Source organism: Pinus tabuliformis, chromosome Q (genome assembly GCF_031772625.1).
Source record: "Pinus tabuliformis cultivar Carrire ecotype Pingquan chromosome Q, CPIR1, whole genome shotgun sequence".
Classification (NCBI taxonomy): Eukaryota; Viridiplantae; Streptophyta; class Pinopsida; order Pinales; family Pinaceae; genus Pinus; species Pinus tabuliformis.
The window spans coordinates 101,533,172-101,555,495 of NC_142296.1; the positions used below are offsets into that span (position 1 = coordinate 101,533,172).

Below are 22,324 nucleotides of genomic sequence, written 5' to 3' on the forward strand. Positions count from 1 at the left end.
AATTAAATGTCAACTTTCAGCTCATAGTTTGGTCTCTGTTATGGCATCATTTTCCCTGTCTTCATCTAGGGGGCATGTACTCTGCTTGTCAAAAATTTACTCGTTATGGATTTAACCCCATTTTTATTTCTTACAATGCCATTCCCATTCGCTTTTATTCCTTCTAGAAAGTCGGTGCCCTAGACACTCTTTATTGCCACAAGTATTCTCAAGTCCCATTTACCAATGTTTGTCATTAATAGACATTAATATAATTTCATTTCAACTACAAAATACCACATTTGAAATTCGAGCCCTGTATTACTTGAAGAAAATAAAAGAGAAACATAAAATATTCAAATATGATATTACACATCTTTCCACCATATTTGCATCATATTTTGAGTTAGGGAAAGGTTCCAAGCTACTTCAAAAAATTTACATTCTGACTTCCTAATAGCATTTGCTGTCAACACTAATTCATTGTTTATTACAGGTGGGAAACAGCAATTATGCAACTGTCACTGACTTCCTCCATGTAGGAGAACACACTAATCCATTGCAATTGGGAGAACCACTTTTCATGTCATGGTAAATGATAAACTTGGAAATACACAACAAATTTGGTTACTCTATTTGCTCCTATAAACGACTACAATATTTTCCAGAAAGTAACATGAGATATAAAATAGGAGAGAATGTGATACTCACAATGTTACATTTTACATTTATAATTTTACAACATCTACCAGAAGCCAACATGTTCTACAACAAAAGGAACAAATACCGATCTCCTGAAGATGCAGTGTAAGTTTTTTCAAAAGACTCATATCTGACAAAATATTTTGTAAATAATATCACCTAATTGCAGAGAGATTACCAGCTAAAAACTTCTAATTTATAAATTCTTCAGACAAAGGACTTTCTAGAGATTGATTCAGTGAACACCATGTCCTTCAAAACAAGATTGGTGTTTAACTGACTGTCCAACTTTCCTATTTCTGGTTTCTGTTAGCTAAGTCGAAATGAAACATTTTCACAGATAGCATTTCACTCCACAATATGACAGTTATTGTTGGCTTAAATTTAGCCCAACTTATATCAGAGTTGTTTGAACTTCAATAACTAGGAATGGGATCGTAACACATGCTGTAGTCATCATGCTGCATCATTTCCCTTTAAATGTTTGTTTAAATAACTATCTGGCTCTCCTCTATATTATTTTCCCTGTTCAAAAGATTTGCAGTATTTTATCCTCCAATATTTATGTAGCAAGCACTTCTGGATTAAAAAAAAATGACAAAAAGAATCACTTTTGTACCATTTTCAGGTCATTGGAAATAAAATCATAACAAAAAATTGCACGAAATTTGATCTGGAATGGGTTCTATCAAAAATGCATAATAAATTTCAGCATGTTCAGTGTAGTGTTACAAAGAAACGCCATGCCTACCATATAGTCAATGCACATCTGTCTTGTGACATCATACACCTCTGGGTCACCATAAACCTGATCAGCAACTGCACGAAAAAGGCAATTACCATCTGCTATCATGCGCCTCACTTCAAGCCCCTTTGACCGTCGAATTTCAATTTCAAACTGCCGTTCTCTTTCCTGCAACAATTTTAAGTTAACAGTGACACCCTCTAATCTTTTACATAGCAATGTACTCAGCAAGATTATCCCAAGTTCAAATTTCAACCAATAACCATGGGATAAAAACAGATCTCTTACATAGCCTAAGCGATGTGTCAAAAGTTCATTTATTCTTGCCATGAGAAAGCAAATTATTAAAGAGGTTACATAGAGCAAATATTATCACCAAAGGAGCAGATCCATCAAAACTATACCAGCATACAAACAAACAAAACACACCAGGAAAAAGGTACAGACGCTGAAACTACAAAAAATAGAAGACAGAAGGGAAGAGAAATGTCAAACAAGGATGAATCACTGGGTCTTTGGACCAACATGAGATTTGCATATGGATCCACCAGGATTTTGAAAAGCCAGCATTCAGATACACCAGGGAAACGGCAGGTACAATTAATACAGATATATTTTTATAATTTTTGAATAAAATTTATATAAAAATGTTTTAAAATATAACTTATAAAGCTATATATACATTGAAATTAGACATATACACATCTAAATAATAACGCTTGTATATGAAAGATATAAGAACTATAACAATAACTTGGATATAATAACATTATAAGTTATATACACTTAGATGATAATAATAATATATACACCCTGGGAAAATTAATAATATATAAAAATATATATATATATATATAACTTATATATAGATTGAGATTAGATATATATTTATCTAAATAGTAATACTTACATATGAAAGATACAATACCTATAATAACGACTTGGACATAATAATAACAACATTATAAGTTATACTTGGATGATAATTATAATATTTAATCATCCAAATAATAAGCCACGAGGGTTATCAGATATCTCAGTTAGTCAAGTCCCCGTCGTTAAAGCACCTCTACTGTTGAGAGGTCAAGGGTTCAATTCTATTGACACTCTTGGAGTTGGGCTTCATGGTTGAGCTGGCAGGAAGTGATCCTTTCGGGTAGATCTGCCTGGTACAAATAATATGTGGACGTAGCGATAAATGATCTCTAGGGGCTGTGAACTCCATACAACCAAAAAAGAAAAAGAAAAAAATAATAATAACAATAATAATACACGTACAAAATACTCATCTATGAGAAGGGTATGGCAAGGTCTATTGCATAAAACCAGCATAGATCCATCTTAAATCTGGATCTACCAAGCACCAAAAGGGATCAAATTTCTCAAGATGCAAACCCCTTTTTGAGTGCAAAACTTGAAGAAAGGTTTGCACCTTGAGATATTTGATTCTTCTCACTGCTCAGTGAAGCTAGAGTTAAAATGGATCTATGTATGTTCTTAATAATATTATTTATATTTATATAAACTTCACATCACTATATATAAAAATATTCTTATTTTTAATTTTATTAAAACCACTATAATACATATACTTACATATCAATGGGCTTGGAATTTTTCTTTGACATGTTTTATAAAAAAATTTAATTTAATTTTTTAATTTGTCAAGAATAGCATTGATATATATATATATATATATATATATATATATTAGACAAAGAGTTTATTGTAAGCATCAAGTTTTTATATGTTTATTAGTTAAATTTAAATATGAAGTTTTGAAATATAATAGTTATGAATATGAATCACTATTTTAATTTATATCGTAAAATGGTCTTACATATGCTTTAAAGTGACGGAGGAGTCACTGTATTCAGAATGTCGAGTGTCAATGGTGAGGTGAGTGTTTTCCCTTTGCATGTTGCGGAGTTCTACAATCAATTCTCAGTCGAGTGGGAGGAGCCTAGAAGGATCGTGGGGAGCACTTGCAAATCAGATTCTATGACATCCCTTCTCCACCTGACAACCTTCTTGATCACAAAGTCGCCACCATCAGATTGATCGGAGACACTATCAAATTTGCTGCCATTTTGAGGCTAGCATTTTAGATCTAGTGTTAGATCAATTACACAAAGGGGATCCACCCTCCTATGGGTCTCCTCTCTGTTTTTTATCTCCGGATCTAGATAAAGGACAGACAAAGAAAGAAAAATACCAGATTTTCCTCAAAATTTTAATGGGAAGACATCTACATCTGGATTCGAGGTCTAAATCTAGTGGAATACCTAAAGCAAAGCATTCAAAATGACCTGGGAATACCAACAACTCTTCAAGTTTTGTTATATAAAGGAAAAGTGCTCCAGGATTTTTTCTAGCTGAAGGATTATGGTGTGGCAAAAGATTCCACCATAATATTAAATTTGAAGTTGTGGGGAAGCGCTACAAACCCTAATACAGTTTCTAGAAACCCCAATGGATCAGTCTTGTTCAAGATGTGGTGAAAGGGAAGGCTTCCATTCCTGCAGATTATATCCAAAATATATCAGGGCCTTACATAGTCGAACAAGCAAAAAAAGCACCAGCAATGGACGTTAAACCCCCAGAGTTACAATCACTTTTTTTAATCTACAATCTATGGCATTAGTATGTAGATTTAATCACTTTTGGCTTAGAACTAAAGATTTACATCAGCGGGTATATTCTTATTGGACATCCAATTACAAACTTTACTTATGTTCCAAGAGTTTCTTCATAGTTCAATTTGGCTCACAAAAAGCTAGGGAGCAAGTCCTAAACGATGGGCCATGGTTTTGGGGTAGCGCTAGGCTCTTCATTACCCCATGGTTCCCAAAATTAGATGTTACAACCATGGTGGTTACTACAATGCCAGACTAGGTGAGATTACCAAATCTCCCTCTCCCTTTTTGGCACCATGAAGTCATGGAAGATATTGGGAATACTCTAGGAAAATTCAAAAAATGGATACCAACAGAACGCAAATAAAGGCCTCTTTACATTTGCCAAAATTTGTGTGGAGATAGACCTTAATAAAGGTCTACCTAATCATATCCATCTAAAACATAAAAGCTTTCGGTGGACCTAGGTTCTAAATTATGAGAATATGGAATTTAGATGTCGAATATGCTTCCAAACAAGAAACCTACAAAACACATGCCCAAATGAAAAAAAGATCCCAAAAAAGAAAGAGGCAAGCTCGTAAGCCAAAGGGATGGCAAGTACTTGACAATTCTGACGATAAAGAAGAAGAGCTCATGGAAATACTCTAAATATGGATGCTCGGGCACAACATGGCAGCCAGGTAGACGAAGGTATTGGGCACCAGAAGAATCGTGATCCATTCCCAGAAGGGTATAGAATTAGTAGAAATCAAAGCACCGAAGCAACAGAAAGAGGATAGACTCATTGAAAAGGGATCAAGGGGTATAAAAAGAACCCATGTATCTGAGAGTTCAAATTCAAACGAAGAAGTCCATGTGCAAGAAGGTGGAAATCAATTGGCAACAGTAACAATTGATCTCAACCATGGGGTCTAATATATATATATATATAGGCATATAGGCATATATATAGGCATAGTGTAAATAGAAGAAATGGCCTTTTCACAAGAATCCGGTGATATAATCTCAAGCAAGATTGTGAATTTTTTGTTGTTTAAAATACATTTTTGAATGCATAAATGGATTCAGCACTGTGAAAAACCCTTGGGGCACTCCAGTTCTACAAATTAGACAATTTAACCTCAAGTTTTTAAAAATGTCTGCCTCATTTTGATTAAAATTAACCAGAAAATTGCTCTATAAAGAGAGAGAGAGAGAAAGAGAGATAGAAATATTCTTATTTCTAATTATATGTTTATTCCCTCAGATGGGGTGACACGTTTTTGCAAAAAGGGCGAGCAGGTTGCCACTGCACCACTTGGTGATCATGCATGAGGCAGTGGCAACACACCCTCGGTTGATGTACATGCAAGCCTGTGCGACCATTAAAACAGTCCTTTGTTTGCAAATGATAGTGCAATTGTTGAAAATGTAGCAAGGAATGGCTTCTTTGACTTGTGCCTTATTCAAATATGCTAATTCGAATTTAGTCTCATAGATACTTGAGTTAGTTGTCAGTTAACATGTGTGATGTGGCCTATCACTAATTTATTGTCAGTTAATTTGAGTTAGATGGATTTCAGTGAGTTGTGTACTAGTTGATAGCTAAAATTTAGCTATCTAGTGGAGTTAACTACTAGTGTCTGTCAATTAACTGAACTCTAGTTCTAGAATAGAGATAGACTTGAGTTCTTGAGTTTAGTTGAGTAGTTTGACTTTTGTTAACTCAACCGACTCTCAGTTAACTAATTGCAGCTACTAAATTTAGCCCTAGTAGGTCATGTAATTCGAATTGCCTATTGAGACTAGATGAAGGCACAAATCTGTTTATTCATTGTATAAAGGTTTTTGTGACGTGGAGCTTGAAAAGCAAGCAGAGCAAGAGACTTAAGGATCAAGCAAAGCAATTCCACTTGGGTATTGAGACTAGATGAAGGCACAAATCTATTTATTCATTGTACAAAGGTTTTTGTGACGTGGAGCTTGAAAAGCAAGCAGAGCAAGAGACTTGAGGATCAAACAGAGCAATTTCACTTGGGTATGGCGCAAGGAAATAGGAGAAAATTCCTATTCTTTAGGGGTAGAATTGCACTAGGAAATAAGAGCTCCTAGTAAGCCTTATTTGCCTAAGTGTTGGGCAAGTCTTAAGAGTTGATTAGTATTGCAAGGAGCTTCAAGCTTGAAGCAGATTCTATGTAATAGATCAAATTGCTTAGTTGGTTTAATACAAGCAAGAGGGGTTTCTTCCCAATTAGATTCCCTAGATAAATTATTGTCTTCTATGTGTGATTGTGTTTCTATTCATTTTTTTCTTTCTGCATTTTTTTGTTAGAGAAATCTTGTGTCTTTGGTGATCAGTTTGCTTTCATTAGCAGTTGCAAGGTTTCAAGGGTTTTCTACATGGTATCAATGCCGGAAACGAGATAGAGGTCGAGTTCCTTAATCAAATTCAAAGTGTGTTGGAGAGAAGATCATTTGGTGCAAGAATTCTACAAGTGCAGGAATCATGTCAGTCTATGGTTTGAGGACAGAGCATGCACTAGAAGGGTCTTCGAATTTCTATGCATGGAAGGAAAAAATGGAGGTTGTGTTAGACGATAATGGGGTTTTGCAATACATCAAGACTAATATTCCTAAACCTCCTGCATCAGATGCACACCAGCTGACTCAATGGAAGAAGGACATTGCCAAAGCTAGGAGGGTGATCCTAGAAAAGTCAAAGACCATATTGTTCCAAAGTCGCATGGAAAGGATACACCATTCTAGATGTGGAAGGCCCTTACTAATTTGTTTAAAAGCAGTAGTGATGCCAAAAAACTTGCTTTCATGAACAAATTAGGGATTGAAGACAAAGGGTATGATGTAGTATTCAGCAATGGGAAGGCCTACCTCAAGCATTTTGCTTCAAGTCAGGTCAAGCAGATTGGTGTCAGGATCAAGAGCCTCTACAAATTGGAGGTAGATGCATGTGCAACCTTGAGGAGCAAGGCAGATATTTCTTAGAGTAGAGATGTGGTGGTTGAACAAGAGTAGGATAAAGCTCTCAAGATGGAGCCTTAGCCATTATCTCAGTTTCAATCTAAGCTAATTGGTAGTTGGGATGACCAACAGGATGATGATTGAGGACTAGTCAGAAACTTCCAGTGTAAGGAGAGTTTGAGCCTAGTGGGCAGAGGATTTGGTTAAGGAAGCTCAGAAGAGAGTTAGTCTCCCAACATTAAGAAGTAGACACCCCGATACACAGGGTACATGGCACTTTCAAGTTTCTAGTTCAAAGGGAGCAACTACAGCAGCAGAGAACTTGGTAGAGGTCAAGACAGATCCAGGTGGACAAGGTTCTTCCAAGAAGCCCTTCCTCACTAAGAGGGAGTGTTGAAAATGTATCAAGGTATGGCTTCTTTGACTTGTGCCTTAGCCAAAGATTCATAGATACTTGAGTTAGTTGTCAATTAAACATGTGTGATGTGGCCTATCACTAGTCTATTGTCAGTTAGTTCGAGTTATATGGCTTTCAATGAGTTATGTACTAGTTGATAACTAAAACTTAGCTATCTAATGGACTTAACTACTAGCGTCTGTCAGTTAATTGATCTCTAGTTCTAGAATAGAGATAGACTTAAGTTCTTGAGTTCAATTGAGTAGTTTGACTTTTGTTAACTCAACTGACTCTCAGTTAACTAGTTGCAACTACTAAATTTAGCCCTAGTAGGTCATGCAATTCGAATTGCCTATTGAGACTGGATGAAGGCACAAATCTATTTATTCATTTTACACATGTTTTTGTGGCATGGAGCTTGAGAAGCAAGGAGAGCAAGAGCCTTGAGGATCAAGCAAAGCAATTTCTCTTGGGAATTGCGCAAGGAAATAAGAGGAAATTCTTATTTTTTAGGGGCAAAATTGTGCTAGGAAATAGGAGCTCCTAGCAAGTCTTATTTGCCTAAGTGTTGGGCAAGTCTTGTGGAGAGTTGATCAGTATTGCAGGGAGCTTCAGGCTTGAAGCAGATTCTATGTAATAGATCAGATTGCTTAGTTGATTTAATACAAGCAAGAGGGGTTTTTTCCCAGTTGGGTTCCCCAAATAAATTATTGTGTTCTATGTGTGATTGTGTTTCTATTCATTGTTTTCTTTCCGCAAATTTTTGGTAGAGAAATCTTGTGTCTTTTGGGATCAATTTGCTCTCATTAGCAATTGCAAGGTTTCAAGGATTTTCTACAGCAACAATCAACACTGAACGGGCAACTCGAGAAGCTTAAGCATGTGACTCCCATGGTGTTTTCATTTAATTAAGGCATGACAAGGGGACTGCAAATGCAAGTCTCCAGGTGCGACACAACTTGATGAATGATTTCAAGATCATTGTATTAAATGGCATAGATCTCAGTTAATTTTCTTGAACTTTGTGTTGAGAAATCAATGCTAGTAGAATTAGGGTTTGATTTCTCTATCTTGATAATTATTTGTGAATCATGTTTACTTCTTTTACTTCTTTATTATATTATCTTTCATCAAGCAATTACTAAATTATATGTGTACGAAGATCACAAGAACAAGAGGCACGAGACGTAGGCACTCAGCGAGGGCAAAACCCCTATCTAGGGGAAAACCCAATCAAACTTTTTCCTTCAGTAGTTTTCACAAGACAAGACAAGATAATCCAAGACTCTTTGACCTAGACACATACTTCCTCCAATCACCAAGTCAACCCTTCCTTCCAACAACTTCAATCTAGATCTTCGACTCTGCAGCAATAGAACTTCGACCTATCCAGCAGCAGAACTTCAACCTTTGCAGTAGTGGAACTTCGACCCCAGCAACTGCAAAACTTCAACCTACCAGCAACAGCTCAGTAACTTCGTACCAATGAGAGAGAGAGAGAGCCCAAAATTTCGACTTGTTCTTATTCTGCAATTCTCCTTCTTCTCCTTGAACTTCGCACTTTTATGCACTTACTTCTTGTGTATCGAACTTGTCGAGTTGATTAGCAAATGGATCGAACTGCACTTGTATATATAGCCTCTTTTGTGGGTCGAATTGTCCTCATGTAGGCCGACTTCATCAAGCAAGGGCTGACTTGGTGTGGAGGTGACAAATTACATATTTCACTCAATAATAATTCTTTTTACATGATTCAAAAGCCAGAGAAGGGTCTCATTAAATGGACAATGACTCTAATAACTCAATATAAAACCTTGAAGTCCTCAATGGGGACTTTGACCTATAAAATGATGACCCAAGCATGAAACCCATGCTTTAATAAGTCATTGTAATAATAATAAAATTTTCTTTTTCATTCTTTGATAAATATATTTCATAATGACTCAAATACAAATATGAAGACCGAACCTAGTTACATTCTTCAACACTTTGCAACTACTTGGATGAATTACTGAAAATAAGGCAACTAAAAACTAAAACCAAATTTACTTTCACCAAGATAAAGAGTTTCTTAACAATCTATAAGCAACAGAAAAAACACTAGAGATAAAAACATATGCACACAAAACTGACACACTTGTTTTACCCAAGAAACCCTGCTTTCTTTGTTATGGTGTTTTATTGATTATTCTTTGAGCAATTGGACCTATTACAATTCACATTGCTACTGCAACCAACAATCTATCTCTGAGAACACAATTGTTCTCCTCCTAAATAGCCTTGACTTGCCCTGAGGATCTCTAATCCATGTTCCACAATCCTTGCGCACTTGAGCCCCTATTTCCTTCTGCATTGGGCTCCTATTTCCTAGCGCACTTGGAGCTCCTATTTCCTAGCGCAAATCTCCCAATCCCTTGCGCACTTATGACCTCCTAAATCTGTACGAACTTGCTCCTCAAGAATACACTCTCCACACAAGGAATGATCTCACAAACTTGTGATTATCCTGTGCCTTCGTCCTCCTCTTTATAGACCCCATTCGAGTATGCAAGTAGGCCTAGCCCAATTCTGAAGCTCGCAAGTAGGCCTAGCCCAATTCTGAAGCTCGAGTTCTAATTGCGAGTTAACTGAGTGTTTAATTGCTTCTCTTTCCAATCAACATTTGGAGTCTTAACTCATTCTCCCTTCAATCAAGACTGAAGACTCACTCATTCTAACTAAACTTGTAACTGCCACCTCCTTCTTTAGTTAAACTAAAGAAAACTCCACGTAACTGAAGCTCCATCTCTACAAATGCAAACTTGATGATTATTCCAATAAACTGGAAATAAAATCACCATAATTGATGTCTATCTCATGAGCTCGCACTCATGCTAGAGAAAGACAAATCAAGGTCTTCACTAGCTAAGGCACAAGACAGAACTTGCTACATTTTTAACAATCTCAGCAGGCAACATGGGATTGGGCAATTGCAATGGTTGTTTCTATCCCAATATCGGCTTTTGGTGTGGTTTTTCTCCTTAAATCTATGGATAGCATGTTGTTTCTCATTCTAGGCTCTTGATTCTACCTTTAGAGACGTTATTGTCGTTTTGATTTAGATTCTAGTCGTGTTCCCTTTCCCTGGCTAGCAAGTTTTTGTTGCATGGATTTTGTAGTGGGTTGTGCGTTCACAAGGGTTGTCCGTTGTCTGTAGGGTCTTGGACAGTTTGACAAACATGGAAGAATTCCAACCCCCCACATTTTGTAGTCTGTCGGAACCTCAACAATGGGTGGTTTCATTGGGTCATTTTATTGGTGCTAGCGTGACTCTATTGGGCTCTTAGGGGACTTGTTCCTCTACAGGCAACGTGGAGGTTTGAAATAAATCCACGTTAGATTTCTAAAACCCAACTAACTAATCTATGAATTTTAACCAAGAAAAGAACAAAAATTTGAACTTTAACTTTTAAATCATAAATAAGTTGAGTTTTCTAACTTGCATGCAGCGGAAAACAAAAGGAATAGATGGAGACAAGCACACCATAAAACCAGTACACAATAAATTTACTCAGGAAACCCCAAATGGAGAAAACCTGCAAACAGTGTGTTCTCTTTATTTTCTTCAGCAACAGCAAATTACATAAGGAGGGATAAAACTTCCCCACTCAGAAAATACCCTAACTTTTGCACACCAGCTAAACCATGTCAATCCAAATCAGCCTCCCTCTTTTGCGTGACGCGAGTTCCGTACAATGACATATGGCTTTCTGCACAGCTACTCGGCATAAGCCTACTCGCTCAACTAGTGGAAACACAAATCTGAAGGTGATGACAATTGTACAACCTACTTTCTCTTTCTAGAGTGTGTTGAGTAGAAAAACTAATGTTGGAATTCACTCTACTCTTTTTTGAAGTGAGAACACATTGATCTGATGCACAAAATGACCAAGTTTGTGCCCTTTTTCCTCCTAGAATTCGACCTGGGCCCTCCAGTCCCACAAAGGGATGAGATTAAGTCTACCTGGATAGATGAGATTGCTCCATCTCTTGACTATAGGAAAATTTAAATTTTGCTAATTCAAGGAGTAATAAAAAAAGATTTATGTGCCTTAGCCCCACTTGTGGGACCTGTTAACCACCAAAAGTGGGTGACCCCATAGGAGAATTTTTCTGCTAGATTTGTCGTCAGCCGACAACCATTGACAACCACCAATGTAACCAATATATATTGTGCCATTTGATCTCCGCTCACTGAGCTAGTCATATGTCCCCTCGCCCATCTGTCGAGAGCATATGTTTAAACTTTAAATATATCCAATCCTAAAGGTATGTAGTTCATTGTGCAATCAAGTGCTTATGCTTGTTTTTCCTTGGACACTTTGGGAATGGATTATTAGGTGACTTGAAGTAAGGGTTTTAACTATAGTTTTGTTCCCTCACCTTAAATGGGGGGTTAATCGCCAATCCTAGTCTCGTGGGATCTCCCCTATCGGCCTATGGCTTTAGAAAGTGCACTACATGGGAAACCCTGATTTTGGTAAGCACGGTGCCATTTTACCATTTCACATTTTTCACTCCCCTCTGCACATTACACCCTATTTCATCATATTCCCTCTCTAGGTCCACATGACCACTAGGTCCATAAGGCACTGTTATTCCCCCTCCCCTTGTCCACAGGTTTGGGTCAGGCCTAGAAATGTTGCCCTGATGGATGATGCAGATAAAACAACGTTAAAAGCATATCATGGCCACAAGCAAGAAACAACAAAATATATATATATATATATATATTATAAAATGCAAAAGATGGTCAAGACATTAAAATAGCACGTGGGAAAAAAGCCAAACATGAGCTCTACCCCTTATCATTATAGCCATCACCCTGGTTCCTAGGGCCCCATGAGTGCCCCCACATATTGAGGAACCCATGCAAGTCCCAACCCCTGGTGGGCGATGAACTACCTCAACTTAAGGGGATAATAACTGCTTATATCATACACAGCATGCTCTCATCTCCTAGAACCTCAAGCAGTGATACAAAGAAAAATCAAGAAAAGGCAAAAGATAAATGAAGAAGAGTGGAAAAAAAAAGGTTGGGGTAACTCCTGTATCCACGATTGCTCCCTCCTATATCTATACAACTAAATATGTAAACATCCCTCATCATTACCATCATTGAACCCATGGCATTTGGCTTTGAGACTCCTACGTCCCTATCCATCTCATCATTATTCGCATGACCCCTATCAATTGAAGGATGTACCTCAGACCTATCTTTCCCTTTAGGGGCTTGGAACACCTAATAGGATTGTTTATTAGCCACCCCTACCTAGGGAGATAACACTATTACAAGCTTAAAGCCCAAAATTTGGAAGGGAAGCCCTTTATGAAGTCTCAATATGCCCTTGATTAACAAGCTTGGTTAACTTAGATGCATTAATGAATTATTGTACCTAATGGCGAGGAAGTGCATTGGATCTTATATGTAATTGGCAAGTGGTTTCATCATGGGTTGAGAAACTTAACTGGTGCCCAAGCCGACTAGAGGATCATACTGACACCCCTAGGGGATGCGTGAAGAGCCAAGGGACTCCATCGTGTGTTAAAGCATCATTTCATGCCATGAGCACCCTCAACACCTTCAACAGTTTATTCATTGCCCCACATTATTCGCGAGATAATGCACTTGGACCAGCATGCCCCATTCGGCTTATCATGATCATGGCATTTGATCCAAAGGCCCGGAGGAGGTTTGCCTCACCCATGAGACATGTGAGGGCAAGCACCATCCTCAAAGCCCTCATTTGGAGCATTTGTACAAGCTTTTCTTTCATCTGGAGACCCATAAGCCAAGCAGTTGTGCCCCAAACCCACTTTGGGCCCCACATGATGACTTGCATGGAAAATTAGGGGTCATCCCCTAATTCATCTTTATTGGAGCACTCTCTCTCGTCATGGCACTTAAAGGACTCAACGTAGCCCTCCAGTGGCCCTACATCATCATGACGTCATCAACTCAACTTGCATATGGATGCCTAATTCATAACTTGTGATAGCTACTTGGTCGGCTTATGGCCAAGACTTGTTTTAACACATTATTTTATAATTTTGGGGGCTCAATAGGCTAATTCAATTTAGAGACTCATACAAATAGAAGTGAGTCTCATTTGTGAGAACTCATCATGATCACTTGGATTCTTCTCTTGTAAATGAAAGTTTCACTTCTTCCTTGGAGACTATTGGCAATCCTTTGATGCATTTTGACATTTGGAGCTAAAATTTTCGATCTTCATTGGAGCTATCTCATGATTTGTGGATGGATATATCATATTGTCATCTTGTAGGTGCTTCTTGTTGAATATTTTCTTGGAATTATGTTTAATGTATGGAATTGTTGCAACTAGGTTAATGTTATTGTGCCCTAATTGTTGAAAATCATTGTTGGAAAGCTTCTTGGTTGGAAATTGCATATGTTACTCATTGTATGGCAAATGATGAATGTTCCTAATGGATGAAATTTTGTTTTTTTTCCATAACACTCCATAAATTTCAGTGGGTAGATGTTAAAGGTTGGTTGCTATGGCATCAATATTTAGCCTCCTTAAGGATAGTTTTGCCAATTTTGAATCATCTTTGACTCCATAGCCCAAAGGACTAGGCATTGGTCTGAGAAGTTTGGTGATCAACTCTTCTTTTCTCTATCTTTTCTCCTCATCAAATTTTCGATCCCTTTCCTAGGACGGCTAATTAGGGCACCAAAAGAAATCCTTAAGAGAGTGAGTTCCTTGGATTGGTTTCATACCAAATCCTGGGATTGGTTCCGTACCAAACTATTCAATTCAAACACCAAACTAGCTAGTTTTATAGGGAACTGACCAATTTGACAACCAATTCAATGCTCTAAAGGTCTACCAACCAATTCCAATTCAAGTTTGGCCAATTTTAAAACATTCATGTCACCCATGATAAGTCCCCAAACCTCGACCATCCACCACAAGGCATTTTGGAGCATCTCTTGTCTATGAAGTGTTATTGGAACCGATGGAACCAACCGATCCAACTAGTTTGACCCCAAAGATTTAAAAGGCAAGACTCTCATTGTAGAAAATCTAGAACCTCATTCATGTTGTAATATTTGGAGAATAATGGATAGCTAGGAATACTTCTATCTTTGAAGATACAAAATTCAAACAAAAAGAGTTAATGACACCAATAATAAGAGAATAAACAAAGATAACTTGCTAAAGTACATGAAGAAGGTTGTCGACAAAATAAAATTGGCTATGAAATTAGACCCTTATAGTGTGCATAATGGGTCAAAAGAATTATAAACTAAATGGAAACTCATTCTAGGTTATGGGATTTGGATAATAATGGAGCTAGGAATAATTTTCCATTTGAAGAAGAAATTCAAACCATGCAAGGAGTTAATGAAATTCAAAGCAATATTAAGAGAATAAATGAAGATAAATTGTGTTAAAACTTAAAGTACAAGAAGAAGGTTGTCAACGAAATGAAATTAATTGGCTAAGAACTTCTAGAGGGGTGAAAGGGTCAAAAGAATAATAAAGCTATAAAATGAAATCCTACAACAAGCAACCAAATGCCAAGATTTAGTATTTTGATGGGATACAAAAGATAATTCGAGAGTCAAGGTGAGAGGACTCCTATGCCAACACAAAAGGGATACTCTAGTTTTTACATTAGTAAGGTCTCAGACATCTAGAGTAGGCTCATGTTCTTTTAAAAAAATTGAAGCTTGCAATAAGAGAAAGGTTAACTAATTTGCAATATGGACTCCTCCCTAATCATTAGAAAAATGAAAAGCCAATGCCTCACCTCCAACATTAATTGGGAAAGAACAATGAAAAAAAATAAAGTCTAAAGATATTTTGACCAATTAAAGTTTACACATCACTCATAATACTAATGAAGACACAAACAAACTAGCTCATTAAGCCGTGGGTTGAGAATCAAAAGAATTTTGAATTGCATAAAGGAAATCCTCCTTTTACTTACGGGTGACATAACCCCACAAAGTGGTGAGATCTCTAAGAAATTTTTCTACTAGAACAATTATTACTCTTCTTGTATTTCATGGGAGTGTTTTTCTGTCTACAATCTCTGAAATCAGATCCAACTAACCAATTGTAAGCTAATTTGCAATATAAGCTGCAACTGCATAAAAGTGATATCCATCAACAAAAGTGTAAGGAGGCAAGTAGCGAAGAGATATAGACAAGTCTAGAGAAAGATGTGGAAAAATTCTACGCTAAATTTGAATGTCCAAGAGACTTTGAAGGGAACCTAACAAATTATATGGAAAGTTTGCATGCTAAAGAATTTAGTCTAGCTATGGAAGAGGACTCTTGTAATGACTATTTTTCTTGATTTCCTCTTCTTACAATGTTACTAAGATTATTCAAATCATCTCTTTGATTTCATGCTTGGTTCTCCTTGTTGTATATTGTTGAATGTTTGTAGAAGTATCCAATTTTGACTTCTTATATCTACCAGAAATATGGGGAATTTTTGTTTGAACCTGTTAATACCCCCTCCTTCAATAGATTTTTGGCAATATTTGTAGATCATTTTGCCATCAATCATATCACAATGAGCCCATGCAGTATCCTTGGTTGGAGGCATGATGACTACTACTTAGCTCAAACTCTCTGTTGTTCCACTACTCTAGCAAAAGCCACTCTCCAATTTCCCAATCAAACTCACAAAAACTCCAAATGAGATGTGTGAGGCAAATGAAGGGGGTGAGCTCCTTTCAAAGGCTTGGAGAGGGTGTTTTTGGAGGGAAACAACCCTTATTTTCCCTCCAAAACACCCTAGAAGCTTCTTAAATTGCACTGCGTGGGTCCTTCGTGACCTTCGCGGCTAACCAGCCGGTTTAGGACGGAACCCACCGGTTTGACCATAAACCGGCCGGTTCCATCCTATACCTAAATCGGTCGGTTAGCACCAGTTTTTGTGGTTTCTGGGCAAAGTGAGGGGTCGAACCCGGTTTTTCTGCCGGTTTGACCTGGTCGGCTAAGGAACCAATTGATTTGACCTGTTACCAATTCAAACCGACCGGTTTTTAAAACACTGGCCTAGTCCACTCTAGACAACCACAACTAAACTCTTCAAGTGTCTCCATCCTCCCAGGTCAAACACCTCATATACACATGGTTCCATTGCCAAATGTGAAACAATTCAACCCAATGAAGATACTATCTCATGAAACTCATCCAACTACAATCCATATGAAGCTACCTCATCCATACCAAAGCCCTCCCTGCCAAGGCACCTAAGTTGTCGCAACTTACTTTGACAAGTCAACAAAAGTCCATCAACAGTATCAGCAACCCGCCACTCAACATACTGTTGTGCACAGCATTCTCCACCAATCCACTAAAACTCCCATCCTGTCATCCCAAGCTGCAATAATCCATAGCTCCCTGTCCCACAAGGCATACCTAACTCACTTGGCAACACTAATGCCTCCTGCAACAATCTCACAGCTCCCTCCTAGAGCTGACAGTTGTGCATATCCCAAATCCAACTGCTTTTCTTTCCAAGCCAATGCTCTGCTACCATGTTAGAATTCCATGCACCCCAAGTCTGGTCTATGTTTTGGCAGTTTCACAAAACAGAAAACATAAACACTGGAAATGCCTAACTTTATAAATTTTGCACAGCGAAATATGCCAGCAATTAGATCAATGAGCAAGACATAGAATTTAATGGCCAACAATTATTTCTTGTTAATCCTTCAAATAAGAAAACTTAAGGCTCCTGCACCAAGGAAAGTGGCCCTTTACAATCCTTCATAAAGACCAAATACACAAAGAGGAACTTATAGCTATTTTGTCTCTTCAAACTGCTGCCTTATGCCAAGTCACTTTGGCACCTTTCCTAGGCCCAATGAACCTGTTTCATCGGCTGTCTAGCTCCTTTTAGGCTCACAATCTTCTCAACGACAGACTTTCTACCCAAATATCAGCACTGTAGCAGTCCTTTGATCACAAAGACACATACAGCCAAATTCCTTGCTATTGTAGCATCACAAAAACACTAACAGTCAACAGTTGTAGCAATTATTGGCTACCCAACCCTCCTTAGCCAGCCCTTCTCCAACTTGGCCTGGTCATTTCCTACTGCAGCCTGTGTCAACCTATTACAGCTCCCTTGGCTGCCCTTACTGTCCTCCTCAGCCTACCTTTTTCTGTTGTGGATTGATCTTACCAGCCTACGACTTGTCCAAACTACAATCTGACCCTTCCACAGGGTTCAGACCTCCTTTAATTGCCCTCGGATGCCCAATGTAGCCCTCAGCCTAGCCTCCTTTGTGCTGCCAACCCATAGCGAGTCCTTTCTAGGGCTGGGCACTCTTTCTTCAGCCCTCGGCCTTGCCCTTTGGGCCACGGTCTGCTCCTTTAGACCTTACCTCAGAGCCCCACTCCTCCTCCTTGGTAGCACGCCTTGCCACATATATATACAAGTTATGAGGGATGTGAAGGGGTGCGAGTAGCCCAACCAACATGTCAATTGGTGCATCACTTCTCTACCCAACCCTTCAACTTCTCATGAGCCGACGAAACATCTACTACCCGACCCAAAAAATACCTTCCGAACTACCAATATTTCAAAATAAGCAAGTGTGGTTCAGAATCATTGCCAAAGTAATCAGCATCATCAACAATATATCTCCGCTGTAAAGCAAGCATAGTTGAGGTTCAGGATAACCACCAAGTTCTTAGTTCAAACAAATGCAGTTTTTTGAATGGCTGGATCCTTTTGTATCAATCATTGGGGGCACTAGAAATCTGATATAGACACTGTAACAATGATAGATTCTACATGAATATCCAATATAACGGAAATGCATACAAGGTAGAAAGAATCTACTAGAGCAGATGTAGAAGGGCCTGGATAAACATGCAATTCCAGATTATTACAAGCCAGAACAAAGCTATAAGGAAGAAAGGCATGAATCACTTTACATTTTGTATCATACTTTCTACTGTCAGTATGTACTAACCTTTTTTAATTGCCAAAGAAACAACTTGAAAGAGGTTCTTATGAACTTGAGGGGCATTCACTTGCCAATTACATCATACATTGACTCAAATAACTTCTTTGAGCTCTCATTTATATATCAAATCTCCATATTTCTTTATAATTACCCAGTTATTTATTTTAATTCCTATAATTTTTTCGCAAAGTGGATAATTGCTGATCTCAAATAGTGAGAGGTTCATGAACCTGATGCAAAGGGCCTACTTTACCAACATTTTGTAAAGTTTTAGTTTGTTGATAGCACATGTTAAGCCATATTGATAGAACTCAGGACAAAACATTGTCTTCAGAATCTTTGACAATTCAAACGATCACTCAGAAAGTCTTCTTAACTAAAATCAGCCCTGCTTCTTAAATGTATTTACTGTTAATGCCCACCTCCAATCTCTCACAAGTTGCTAACTCTGGGCCTCATTCTCCAAGATGTCGAGACTCATTCATGCAACTTTTTGGCCTCCTTTGTACAGCTGCTGGCCTTCCATATAAACTTATTTGATTTGTTTTTTACAGTTAATGAAAATATTACAGATTTGACATAATGGGCATCAACGAAAGCAGAAAACTCCATGTTTTCTTTTTGCTCGATGATTATATTGTTGTATCATAATCTTCTTGATGGAATAATATTTGCTTTCTCCTCCTGATCTCTGATATATTCCTTCAACATTACCTACAAGTTCGTTGTCCTAGATTCCAATACATTTCTACCCCCTTGGAATACACATTGTTAAGAAATCACGATCCCTACCTAGGTTTGCAGTTTTTAAGGATATAGAATGTTACCATTGTTTTTTGGGAAGCACAAAAGCCATGTAGTATTTTTGGCTCCAAACCTTCTCATTATAGTATTACTGACAAAATGTACAATGTCATATAATCCTCTCATATCATGTAGTCTGACATCCAAGAAAAAGTTGAACAAAGGTCCAAGGCAAAGGAAACGATTCTCCAAGTCTCCCACTAACGAAATTTCGCACTAACGAAATTTTGGAGTGATCATTTGAATCGTCAAAGAGTTTCAAGTCTATGTTTTGTCCTAAGAATGGTCCAAGACCAAGGGGGAATATATTTGCTAAATTTGAAAACAACATTTGGGGAGAACTCTCACCTCTATTGCCAAATCAACCTTTTCGTAATGAACGAAACTGTACAGCAATATATAATACAATTTTTTTTCTACATATCATGCATCGGTCAATTATAAAGAGACGGATGTAGAAATCCAAAACACATTAGCATTTGGCTCTAATCAATTATCTTGGAGTATGTGACAAATATTAAAATCATGAATTCACAGAAAGTTATTTTCAAGTACTGCGGGACTCTAGTTAGAAAGAAACAAAACAACAAAAAGGACATGTAAAATGTCAAGCGATAAGAAACTTACAGCATCATCATAAGAGCCGAAACAGGGGCTTTGTTCATCTGCACTATTATAACCTTCTCCATCTCCATGTGACCTCGGTGATGAAGGGTGTGAACCAGTAGGTGAAGACCTTGATGCCATGGTGGCCCTTGAATTTCTTCTAGAAGACCCACTTCGTTGTGTGCTTGATACACATGACCCAACTCTTCTTGCAGTTGAACTGGCCATGGGTTTTGATGGAGGAAGTGGAGGGGGAGGAGGGCATGAATAGCCCATATGCGACAAGCCTAATACACCGACACCGAACTGATTATGGCTATTATCTTCTTCTATAACAGGTTTCTCTGAAGTGTCATATACACCCAATTCCACACTAGCCAGCTCCGGTTTAAAACCCGAATTCGCAACGTTACCGTCAATTGAGGCGGTAATTCCAGACAAATCAACACTAATTTGTCCTTGTTCCAGCTTGCCAACAGCACTATTAGTCCTATCTGCTGTCAGATGAAGCGAATTCAATAGGAATGCAATGTGCCCATCTTCTAGAGAATCAGTTTCACATGCTCTAACTTCCTTTGGGACATCATCAAGTTCACAAGATTTGGTATCTGCATTGTTGTTAGTTTCAGGAATCTCTGGATCAATTCCAGGTTCATTAAGATCCTCGTAATTTTGTTCTTCTTCTTCAAAAGAAGAGGAGGAGAGAGAGGCCTTAGATGCTAAGGATTCGGAAGGTGGCAGCGAAACAGGCCCTGCAGAAGATGAAGAAGCAGCTGCCGCCGCTGATGCTGCTGCATGTGAACGAGTCTGCGAAGGGTTCGATGATGAACCACTGCTGCCCCGCTGCACCAGAATTCGAGTCATTTTGGGAAAAATATAAGAAGTCCAACAAAAATGATACCACAAACAGCTCGGCCACCGCCACCGCCCAGCTGAACCACACCGCCACACTACCCAGGAGCCACCAGTTTCAGATACCACTAGAAGGCATGAACCTTTTATCTCTCGTCCTTACTTTAGGCGCATTGATGCCAATGCCACGGCCTACGAGTTTATCTTCGTAACCCTGCAAGCACAAAATTCCAGAGTTCTAAGTTTCCAAAAAACTTCAATGCCCAATTCAAATAAGTATTTGTCCACATTTATATATGGCCAATTAAAAATAAGTAATAGTAAAATGAGCATATTTTAATGAATTTAATGTATATATTTAAAATTTAACAGCCAAAAACCTTTACAGTTGATACGAGAGTTCAAAAGTTTTGCCATGGTTTCTGCTAAAGATTTTCCTTACCTGCAAGTCTTCTACTTCTCTATGGCACGTCACTGCTTCACTTCTCCGCATCCCCCTTACCAGCAGTCTCATAGAGACCAGACCCTCCTCTATTTCAAACTCCCCCGATTTAATATTAATTCAATCGTCGCTTTTTAGATCCGCAATCTGTAAAATACCCGCAAGAGCCAAGATGATTATTTATCTGCAATCAACCCTAGATAGTAAGATACCGCGCAAACCCTACTATTGAATAACCCTAGGGTTTTAAGCTCTGTTAATTGTTCTAATTTAATTCTTTCCCTTGTAATTAGACAATAAGACAATGAATTTACGGAGTTTAGAAACCCCAAAATCTACTTACAGAAGCGACTGCAAGCAGGTCGCTAAAAAGATTACGATATTAACGAAATGGATGGCATGGCACGAATTGGCGCAGCGAATAGAAGATAATTCATATGAAAAAAGCTCTGAGTGCTTTCCAGGAAATTGCGGAGACACTTCTCTGGGGTTTTTAATTTAAGGAGATAAATTAGCCTTGGCCTGCAAGTTAATGAATTACAGAGAAAAAACCAGGAGCAAAGTATCATAGCAGAAGAAGTGCAGAAGTCATTGCTACCAAGAAGCCTGAAATGGTAAAGTTATATATATACACACACAAAGAAATGCCCCTTGCTTTTTGCTTTCGCCTTTGTGCACTTGCAATGTGTAAAGGTTCTTCTCTCCCTGTTGACAAAAAAGGCAGCCACAGGCAATGTAAGGTTCTTCAGTACCGTTTGAGAAAATGAGCAGTCACAAAAATGTGGAGCAACAGAGGAAAAAAGCAGAGCAGGAGCATGTATATATATAGCACACCCCCACCTATTCACTTATGCTCCTGCGGCCATTGTTGGCCTTAGATGCGGGCGCTTGGGATTTTGCTGTCCCATAATGAATTAGTTTTCTTTGGTAAAACTGATGTACTTATATTATTTCCATATTTTTTCCGTGGGTGTACTTTTGCATTGGGTTTTGGATTAAGAATAAGGTGTACATACTTTACTGGTATGTGTACACCTTACTGGTATGTATTCGAATTTGTAATATTTAGGAAGAAATATATATTCTTTATTATTTAATTGGTATTTATTTTTATATTTATAATGTGTTAAAAAATTATGAAATATAATTTTTATTTTAAATTTTAAAATATATATATATATTTTTTTAAATT

At 37.9% G+C, this 22,324-nt stretch overlaps 1 protein-coding gene across 9 annotated transcripts in view; it reads right to left on the minus strand.

Moving 5' to 3' along the window:
- The window catches only part of LOC149218430 (OVARIAN TUMOR DOMAIN-containing deubiquitinating enzyme 6-like), a 219,094-nt gene extending 197,037 nt beyond the window's left edge, over positions 1-22,057 (minus strand). The window contains exons 1-6 of one of the 9 annotated variants that reach the window (XM_089383987.1): positions 21,973-22,055; positions 21,771-21,837; positions 21,476-21,616; positions 21,133-21,279; positions 19,860-20,904; positions 1,433-1,594 (exon numbers count right to left, since the gene is read on the minus strand). In XM_089383987.1, coding sequence (XP_089240113.1) covers positions 1,433-1,594; positions 19,860-20,702 — 1,005 coding nt within the window. In that variant the 5' untranslated portion in view covers positions 20,703-20,904; positions 21,133-21,279; positions 21,476-21,616; positions 21,771-21,837; positions 21,973-22,055. The other 8 variants (XM_089383986.1, XM_089383988.1, XM_089383990.1 and 5 more) reach the window with 8 other exon arrangements.
- Positions 22,058-22,324: the final 267 nt, after the last annotated feature.